Below are 10,733 nucleotides of genomic sequence, written 5' to 3'. Positions count from 1 at the left end.
CCAGCTTGTAAAGTTAGAAGTCCCGATATTTGACCTGAATATAAGAAGTAAATAGTCAAAATGTTTGTTTCATGCAGAGACTGCTTAACCTATTGTCTCGAAAAATGTTATTCTTCAGGGAAGTGTTTTGTGAAATGGAATATTGAAGCTCTAGGCTGTGACTTTAGTGATGTCACTCTGTATTAGCATTCGCTTAGCAGTCTTGTGGAAAAACACTGGCTCAGCTGGTTGGTCTGTAACATTATCTATTAAAGCTGTGTTTCAGCAAAGCCTGTAAGTATTTTAAATCCTATTTTTAGTCATGTGAGTGACTCATCGGCCTGAAGTTAGGTGTGCTTGCTTAAGCACTGTGCAGAGTTGGGCCAAAGAGATACTGACAGAATGAACTTGCTTACACTGCCACTCTATCAAGTAAGTATATCTAAGACTCAAAAGAGGCCATGTAAGATTGAGCTTTCAGTAGCCTTTATGGAGAAAAGTCCATGGTTAAATCTGCTGATACTGGCTGTCACTATTTCTTTCTGCCGCAGTGACCAATTAACTAGTGCATTTTTAATTTTCTTATGTGCCTGTGTACGTGAGTTAGTTGTTGGTTAAACAAGACTGTACTTAACGTATTTTTGTGTCTTGTACTGAGTTTGTTGGTTGAGGTTTTTTTAAATATCTAATGAAATGAGAATTAGAAACTTTCTTGATTTTTTTTTTCTTAGGATGGTTTAAAGATTAAAATTAACAGCTTTTTCTACTTCATTTTTATTATTCTTTTTTACTTTCCTCCCTAAGAAAGAATTACCATGCACTCTTAAACTCTTTCATCTTTATGATTGTTTCTAAATGTTCCTGGTTGCATTACTTGACAAAGTTTGGATTTTGTCCTGACCCAAAAGCTTAGGTCTTCTGAAATCCTTATTTTTACTTTAGTCCTTCTTTCATTCTTAGCTTTCCTGCATCATGTGGATAGATAGTGCTTGATAATGTGTAGGTTTATAGGAAATTATAAAAAAGAAGTGGGCTTCTATAATGAGTCTTTTTGGAATACGTTTTTAAACATTCTACCTGCTTTAGTACTTCTGATGAACTTGAGCCTTTTTTTTTTTTTTTTTACTAGTAATGGTATGCTGGGAGTCATAGTGATGCATAGTGTTTGCTAACTAATGCTCCTGCCACACTTAGAGAATTTTCAGCCCCTGAAGTGTTGCACTGCTGTGAGTGTGTTTTCTCTCAAGGTTTTTCTACAGACCAGAGTGAATTCTAGAGCAGAGTTACACCTTGGACCTTGATACTTTTTTTCCCACAGATAACAAAATTTGGACCTGCCTACATGGTACTTGTGATTCACAACTCACACGCCCCCATCTTCCCTGCCCGAATGTAAAGGCAGGCTTTACTCCTACAGGTATGTCAGCTGACTTGAGGAATGGAAAACTGATGGGACATAAGCCCTTAATAACCCATGGGAGGTCCAGGCAATTAGGGTCAACTAATCTGTAGTAGTTGTAGCTGCCAAAAAAATAGAGGCTATAGAGGAAAGTGTGGAAATAGCAGAGCGATAAGAACAGCACAATGCTTAGATATGTGCTAGAATTTATCCTTTGTCAACGAAGAACCTATGATGAAAACTTTTTTTTAAAGTCTGACTTTTTTCAAGGCTGACTGGTGGCCAGGATGTTTCCAATATCTACCTGGTTTAACAGCTAACAACAGTTAGCGACCTGGTTTACACTGGAGAATTGCATTTCTACCCCATCTTTTTTTTCAGCAACTTTTTCTGTAGTGTAGTACAGGAACTGTAAAAACAGCTTAATAAATAAAGAAGGAGTCACAGATTTTATGGTGCAGAAAGCATGCTTTATTTCAAATGAACAATTCTATCTCAAGGAGGTTCAACAGCTAACAAGCTCTATTACTACATTAGGAGAACTAAAGCAAATTGAAGTGCAGGGCGATATTTGATGTTGGAGCAACAGTTTGTTTTCAAACTGTGGTTCATTGCTTAGTTGCCCAGAAGCGACTACAGGGTGTCTAATTCTACCACACAAACTCATTCACTGCACCCTATGAACCTCCGAGATGGGGTACTGCTGCTGCACTTGAATACCTAAATAGCTTTGTTGATTAAGGGGATGGCCAGGTGATGTTACTTTTTTAAAAGCTATTCAGGCAGTCAATATGTCAGAAACAGTACACATTGGGCGAACAAAGTGCTGGCCGCTTGCACTTTGTCCAAAAATTGTCAGTCAGGTATGGAAATTATGACATAATCAGATCCAATGTAAAACATTAAAGCAATGCTTACAGGAGGGTAATTGCAAACATCACCAATGCCTTACATTTCTGATTCAACATAAATATTTGTGCATGTATGAAATACTATGCACTGTATCATCTCTTAGGTGTAGGTAATCTTCAACAGGGAGACGCTCTACCTGTTGAGGCATTCTTAGACATCAACAATGAGTTGAGGCGCAAAGATTAGTTAAATGTTGAGCAGGATAGTCATTTGCTAGGAAACTTTCTCCTGCCAACTGTGAGTTCCAAAAGTTACGTTTCAAAATGTCATAAAATAAATGGTACAAAACTTCATAACCGTTAACTTCGGCTATATACAGTATGTACATGTCAGTGAAAAAAGTGTTTTAAATTCTTAGGTCAATAATGACTACAAGTCATAATGTATAGCTCTGGACTTTGTCTCATTCAGGTAGGTAAAAAAATATTTTTCTTTTTATATTTACATATCAGATATTCCAGTCCATATATGAATCACTTGTAAAAAAACAAGTGTAAATAATACATATCGAGCTCTCTAATGTGATCGAATATTAATATTCACAGAGGCAGAATCAGTACCAAATTCATTTCCTAAATTCAGGGTATAAAGTCCACCGTCGTTCTTCTGGACATCCATGATGATCAGGGTGGTTAGATCTTCGCTGGTTTCAATGTGGAATCTGCCTTGCTGGTCCTGACTGGTTATTTTTCTCCCCCTGCAGTACCATGTTATTTCAGGAGCAGGGTCACCCGAAAAGGCACAGGATAGTGTGAGAACTTTTCCTTCATCAATGCTGATATCGGATGGGAGAGCTTCAATTTTAGGTGGTACTCCTTCATAAAACAGGAGAAGAAATAGCAAGTTAGTCTGTTTCCACTAAGCCATGCAGCAGCTTCACTCTGAGGACTACTTCAAGATAGCAGAAGCACTAACTCTACCAATAATCAAAATGCTCACCTCTCAGACCTGATTTGAGCATTTTACTAGTTGAACTCTCCAGTTGAGCCATACTAGATTTCCCCATAATACTGCTGGAGCTCATCTCTACAAAGGATTCTTTCATGGAGGACATGCTTTTGGCAGACATGCTTTCAAATTTCATTTCAGTCATGCTGCTACTGCTGAAACTGCTGAATGAAGCCTCTTGTTTAGAAGAAGCCATTTGAAAGGACTGAGAAGAAAAACTTTCGTGCATGCTTGCGTCGCCACTGGTCTTCAATACTACCTCTTTTGGAGGTTCTTCAATTAGAGCTGAGGAGCATTGCAAACATAGAAGGAAAAAGCAACAACATCACATTAACGAACAAAGTCATGCAGTTCTGTCTGGTTAATTTTACAGAAATGAAGAGACAGCATACATTGCTTTCAATGGAAAAACTGCAGTGGAATATAAAATTGTTTTCAGTCATTTGATTCAAGATGTCCAAGTCACAAACAGTAATTTAGAAAGGAAACAAGTAGGCAATGGAACGTACTGGTATGTATGAGCTTGAAGGAAAAACATAAATACTTAAAAAAACCCAGGTTATCACACAGTGTTTATTAGAACTATTAGACATTAGAATTAGATACTGAGCAATTGTGTGTTCAGTTCGTGTTTGTAGAAGTTGTGAAACATTTTCAAGTTCTTACAAACATGGAATAGTAAAGTCTGTATTTCACTGCATTGTTCTGTACTTATAAAAGGCAACAGAAAAGCTCAATCACTGCAGCTTTGCTTTTAACCCAAACACAGTCGTACAAGCAAATCGTAGCCACCCCTTGATGCTAGGAGCTGGGATATGGAACAGCCAATAAAATACTAAACCCAGTTCAGTTAAGTTGCCATAAAAAATTTTAATTGCGGAATTTCTTTGTTTTATTGGAACAGATTCTGCTAGTAAATGAGGAAAGAGTAATTACCAGCACCAAGGTTTTAACATACTCATTCTAGAATGAATGCTCAAATACTCATAGCTTTCTCTTAACATGCATCTCTCTGTTGATGTTATAGAGCACCTGTGTGCTCCTCTGTGGGTGTTAAAAAGATTTGTAATGCTGTTTTAGTTCTGTATATATAAAATACAACAGAAAAATGAACTTGTTAAAATATCTAAGTCAACATTACCAGTAACTTTTATCATAAGTCGTTTTAGTAGACACATCACAGAAAAAGTTGTCATTATTCTGAACACAAGACCTGGAGAACAAACTTACGGAGTACAGTTAAAGATGCTGTAGCAGAGCACTGCCCATGGTAATTTTTTGCCTTGACTGTGTATTTTCCAGTGTCACTCACTGCTGCATTTTGAATCTCAAGAGAATATATATTTTTAGAGCGAGTTACTCTGATATGTGATGAAACTGCAATCTGAGGAGGGAAAAAAACCTATTTAATTAAGATCAGTTTTATGAATAATTCTGTTTTTTCAAGTAAATATATTAAATGATTACTTACAGGCTGATTATTCTTTAACCACTCAATTTCAGGAGAAGGATCCCCAGAAACTTCACAGGTGAACAACACGTCTTGTCCTTCATTGACATTTTGAGACTTAGGCTGCATGATGAATGCTGGTTCGTTGGAGCGCTCTTTAGAGAAGGTCAGAACATACTGGCATTTAATAATGCCTTCGTCAGTTTTACCCTCACAGGTGAGTATACCTTCTTCTTTACTACTGGCCTTTTTGATAGTTAGCGTGTGATCACTTCCAGAAACACCATATCTGTAATCCTCTGAATTTCTCAGCTCCATTCCATTCAGCACCCATTTTACTTCAGAGGCACCAGGAATGTTGGCCTTCAACGTCACTTTCTGCCCTTCAGATACTGTCATTTTAGTTGAAGAAGCTTTAATTTCTGCTTTCACTTGTTTGACATCTTCAGTAACAACTGACTTTTGAATGACTTCTTGAACTGCAGATTTCTCTTCAGTTGCAACTGCTTTTTTCTTTTGAGTAGAAACTGTAAGCAACTCATCTTCTTTCTGAACTGATTTATGAGATTCAGATACACTTCTTACCTGGGAATAGATATTTTTAAATACTTGGCCGGTAAACTGGAAGTTAGTTTTTGAAACACCTGCTTCCCCAATAATTTCACAGGTGTATTCTCCTTTATCAGATTCCACAAGCTCATGGATTTTGAGCTCATAAGTGCCATCTGCTGAATAATGAAACTTGAAATGATGGTCTTCTTTCAGTTTTTTACCATCCTTATACCAAGCCACTTCTCTGACACTTAAAACATTGCTTTCAACTGCACAGGATAACTTTACCTTATCTCCAAGAGCTTCTGCTTTCAGATGCTGTTTTATCTTTGGTGGAGAAGCAGCTGGTAATTGTACTTTCTCTGCTGGTACTGTTTTGTCTCCAGGTGGTGACTTAGCTTTTGGGGGACTGCTGATGGGTTCAGGAGATTTCACTCGTTTAGGAGACTTAACTGGCTCTGGAGACTTTACATGAGGCTCGGGAGATTTGATCCTTGGAGGTGATGTAATTGTTTTTTCAGGAATTTTTGTTCTTTGGATGGTCAAAGTAAAATGCGCTTCCTGTCTTCCTTCAGAGTTTTCCACTACAACAGTGTAACTTCCTTCATCTGACATCTGGACTGAAGAAATTTCAAAGGTAGACTTGTACTGTGTTCGTGTTACTTGGAAGCGCCTCGAAGAAACAATGGGTTGACCTGCACGGAACCATGTTATTATTGGTGCTGGTTCACCATCAACATCACAGGAAAATCTCGCAGTCTCCCCTTCAGAAACTGTGATTGATCGTGGCTTTGTAAGGATTGTTGCTGGTAGAGTGCTTTTAAATGCCTTGTGTACAGTCCTTTCTTCCAATGATTTTTCTTCAGCTGCAGTGACTTTTTCTTCAGAAGCAGCGTAGTGTTCATAGGATAAAAGTGATTCTCTTGTTGCTGACATTTCTGATTTGACCTCTCTTAATGAGGAACTAGCTTCTGTAGCAGATGCTTTCTTAAATGAAGAGATTGCATATGCCTCTGTTTTTGTCAAGTCAGGTAAAATTGACCTTGGTACTTCTTCATCTCTCCTCTGGGAAGAGTATGTAGTGTAATCTCCTCCAGTAACATCTAGCGTTGCATAATCAGAACATTCCCCTTTGTAGTTTGTGCATACAGCCCGGTATGTTCCACTGTCATCAATGTGGCAGTCAAGAATCTCCAGAGTTAATACACCACTGGTATTAGTAAAGTGTATCTTACTGCTCTCCTGGAGCTCAATGCCATTATGATACCATTTCACTTCAGCAGTTGGTTTTGACTGGACATTTAGAATGAACCTGGTATTATGGCCACATGGTACCCGGTGTGAACGCATTCTCAGGGTAATGCGAGGGGCATGGTCAAGGGTGAAAGGCTGCTGAGTCAGAACTTCATATTTCCTTTCCATAGTTTTTTGAGTTTTCAAAGCAGATTTCATGGACTCATATCTAGAAAATATATCAAATCTTGCCATCCTCTCAAACCGTGAGAGAGATCTTTCACTAGAAACTGGGCTGGGTGAGCGTGGTCGAGTTCTCTCTGGTGTTGGGGATCTTCTCTCACTTTCTTCAGGAGGCCGTGAGCGAGGTCGAATTAATTCAGATACAGGACGCATCAACTCAATGTAAGTTGGAGAAAGGGATCTTCTTCTCCTTAATAGTCTAGAGGGAGGTGAAAATTCCCTGTGAACATGTTGCACCATTTCTATTTCTTCTTCTTCTTCTGATGTGATCTCAGTTATTTCTCTTTCCCTCCTTCTCCTGAGCCTACTCTTTTCTTCTTCTGCCATATATTTGAGCTCACTCTTGTATTCAGAGAGTCGTTGAGCAGTGCCAACAGGACGGAGCAATTCTTCATCCTCCCTCTCATCCATTATTCTTTGCTTTTGTTTAGGTGGTCTGTAGGCAGCCCTGTCATGGCGTTGACGAAGTTCTGCATAGCTTGCACTGGTCTCAGCTTTAGTTGGGATGTGATAGCTTGAATACCTCAGCTCTCTTTTTCTTTCTTCCTCTGAACTGACCTGTGCTGCTGCAGTAGAATACCGAAGGGCAGACAGTTCAAAGCGGGGGGGGCTTCTACTTGGTGGGGAAGCAGAAAAGCCTAACTCCAGCTCTTCTTCAAGGCGCATTCTTTCCTCTTCAGTTCTCTTCATGGCTAAGTAGTCATCTATAGGCATAAGCAATTCCTCATCAGACAAGTCGCCAAGTGATCGCCGCCTTGGCCTATAGTAATATTCATACTCTGGAGATGGGGTACGCCGACGTGCTGGTCTCACAATTTCAAGATCATCTTGTGTTAGCTTTGGTATGCGCCATTTAGGCTTGTACTGGTCAGAAATGCGTGGTAGTGGCATCACGTAGAATTGTTCCCACCTGGAAAGACGTATGCGTTTCTGGCGTTTCTGAACAGTCCTCTCAAGTTTTCCTGGCATTTCATACTGGTCTCGCAGCCTCTTGTACCACTTCATGTCTGACAGAGGCACATAGTGTTTAATATTCTGATCTTCCTCGAGAGCAGCACGTACATGTTTGCGAGGCTCTGGGACCTCATATGGCATACGAAGTCTTCTTTCCTCCTTCTTTTCCTCTTTCTTAATTTCATATTCACCTTTGACAGTCTTTGAGCTAACAGCTGGTTTATATAAAATAGCAGCTTCTCTGAGAGCCTCTTGTGCAGTTTGTGTCAGTGGAACAGCTTCAACCCCAGCAAGGATTTCTGCCATTCGTAAGGTCTTGTCAATTTGCCTTTGTACATGCTTCTCCCGCTCTTCTTCAGTCTTGTACTCACGCTTGACATATTTCAAGCGTTCAACTTTTAGATAAGCCTGACAGCTTGTAGATCCAGCACTGTTAGTAGCAGTAACTCTGTAATAGCCACTGTCTTCTGGTAAAGTATCTCTGATATGCAAAGCATAATAATCTAAACCTTCGTGAATTATATCAAAGTTGGGACCAAAGGATAGAGGTTGACCATCTTTTTCCCATTTCAGCGTTGGTTTTGGTACACCAGATACCCTGATCTCAAAACTGACACTTTGGCCTTCTTGACATTCAGCATTTGCCAGCAGTCTTTTAAACATTGGCCTGAGTGTGGCATCTGCTGGAGGCGGGTGTGGAATCACAGTCAGCTTAGCTTTGCAGCTGTCTTCACCAAATCTATTGCGTGCCACTATACTGTATTCAGCATCATCCTCTTCAGTGACGTTATTGATGACTAGTTGATAAAGCCCCTTGTCTGATTCAAAAGTATACTTCTTATCATCATCACCAGGTTTGATTTTCTGGCCTGATTTGAACCATGTTAGGCGAGGTTCTGGGTGAACTGTTATAGTGACTCCAAACCTGACATTTTCTCCGACATACGCAGTGCGGTTATACAAAGGCAGAGTGAATTCTGGTGGATGCTCTAGCAGTCTCATAGTATCAACCCGTCGTTTCACTTTTCTAACAGTTCTGCATCTGTAGTGCTCAGAAATTTCCCTCACACCTTTAACAAAAAGTTCTGCATAAGAGCTGTCTTCACCATAGTCATTTACTACCTTGCATCTGTAGGTACCATCATCTGATTTAGAAACATCTTTGACATACATGGTTGCCACACCTTCTTCATATTTGATTTCATATTTCTCATTGCTTTCTAATTGTCTCATACCAAAGTACCATGTGACTTGTGTGGATTCATCATAGTTTTCAATCGTACATACATATTTGGCATGCCCTCCTTCTTCTGCAACATTATGCTTTATCTGCCCAGCAATGGGCCCAATGTCTATTGGTGCAACTTTGACTTTAGCAACCGTTATGCCTTTCTGGGATCTAATCGCGCCTCCACAGGAAATGCGGGCTACTGACACAACTGTGTTCCACTCCTTCTTTACTAGAGTTTGGTAGTAACGCCTGTGCCTCAAGGTCTTGATGGCTTTAGTGCTGGTCTTTTCTGTCTGCTGTTTTAGCCACACATGATTAAGAGCTTCAGCAGCTGTCATCCGAGATTTTCTTTCTTTTACTAGTAGACGATCAATGAAGTCCATGGCCTCAACACTTATGTCTTTGAATGCTTCATCATCGAAGCTGTATTCAGCATTTAGAATATTTTCAATAACTTGTTGGTTTGTTTCAGCAATGAAAGGATTAAGGCCACTGAGAAGTATGTATGTTAGAGCACCAACTGACCACATGTCAGTAGCTGTGCTGACCAAGTCATGGTGATGTACTTCAGGTGCATAATATTCAGGGGCAGTGAACTGGAGTCTAAAGCTATCTCCAGGCCTCAATTGTCTGGCTTGACCAAATTCAACAATTTTAACTACAGAGCTTCTTCTTGTGAAGTAAATAATATTGTCTGGTTTAATATCAAAATGTCCAATGCTATGGCGATGTAAAAATTCTAGTGCATCACAGACCTGGCGTACATAACTTACTATTTCTCTTTCATTCAGTTCAAATGAAGGTGTGCTGATTCTTTCGAAGATGTCAACTCCAGAAATGAATTCAAATATCATGACCAATTCTTCTAGGCTCTCAAATGATTCATGAAGATACAGGATATTTTGGTGCCTAGCAATGTTTAGAATGGAAATTTCTTTCTTTACCAAAACTTGGTCAGCGCCCTTTACTTTGACAAACTTTGCCAGGTAAGTCTTTTTTGAAACTGCCTCAACACAGCGGTGTGCAATGCCAAATTGCCCGCGTCCAAGCTCTTCTGCGATCATATATTTGTCATAGAGTTCCTTTGTAGAATAGTGAGCTGCTTTAGCTGCTGTGACTTCTCTGGTCTCATCAACTTCTTCATCATAGTTCATTATTCTAGTCTTATCTTCCTTTGTTACAACTGGATCGGTGGGTTCAGAAGGCTGACTTTGGCCAAACTTGTTTTCTGCAATTACACGGAACTGGTAGGTGGTCTTACCAAATAAGTTCACCACTGTGTATCGTGTATCACGAGCTTGTGCAACACGAATCCATCGCTCTGCTGTTGTAGCACGTTTCTCAACAATGTAGTTTATGATCCTGCTTCCACCATCTGTAGCTGGTTCATTCCAGGTTAAGTTGACTGAATCCCTTGAAATGTCAGTTACTTTTAGACCTCTTGGTGGATCAGGCACATCAGCCACATCTAATTCAACTGTTTTTTGATCAATTCCAAATCTGTTTTTGGCACAAACAATGTAAAACCCTGCATCTTTTCTGTCAACACCATTTGGGAAAACAAGAGATGTGAATGATCGTGTAACAATGACTTGGTAGTGTCCATTAGTATCAATGAGATCTTGTCCCTTCTGCCATGTGATCACGGGGGTAGGCTTGCCACTGAATGGAATCTTGATGCTCACCACTTCCCCTCGGAGAGCATGAACAGCTCCCATGCCTTCCAGGTTTTTGGGCAAGTGAATCTTTGCAGGAACTGGAATAGAAAGAGGAAGAAAAAACAACACATGACCAAAAGCACATGAGAAGAGCACCTATAGTCTAAATATTCA

General features: G+C 39.8%; 1 protein-coding gene across 1 annotated transcript in view; it reads right to left on the bottom strand.

Annotated features, from left to right (window-relative positions):
- Positions 1-1,826: 1,826 nt before the first annotated feature.
- Positions 1,827-10,733, bottom strand: part of TTN (titin) — a 241,520-nt gene continuing 232,613 nt past the window's right edge. Inside the window, exons 298-301 of the mRNA XM_032694032.1 lie at positions 4,710-10,657; positions 4,469-4,622; positions 3,230-3,523; positions 1,827-3,105 (exon numbers count right to left, since the gene is read on the bottom strand). Of these exons, the coding sequence (XP_032549923.1) occupies positions 2,807-3,105; positions 3,230-3,523; positions 4,469-4,622; positions 4,710-10,657 (6,695 nt within the window). The 3' untranslated portion in view covers positions 1,827-2,806. The remainder of the gene's footprint in view (positions 3,106-3,229; positions 3,524-4,468; positions 4,623-4,709; positions 10,658-10,733) is intronic.

Source organism: Chiroxiphia lanceolata, chromosome 7 (genome assembly GCF_009829145.1).
Source record: "Chiroxiphia lanceolata isolate bChiLan1 chromosome 7, bChiLan1.pri, whole genome shotgun sequence".
Lineage (NCBI taxonomy): Eukaryota > Metazoa > Chordata > Aves > Passeriformes > Pipridae > Chiroxiphia > Chiroxiphia lanceolata.
The sequence above is the reverse complement of the archived record's forward strand: the minus strand, read 5'-3'. Positions and strand labels throughout refer to the sequence as shown.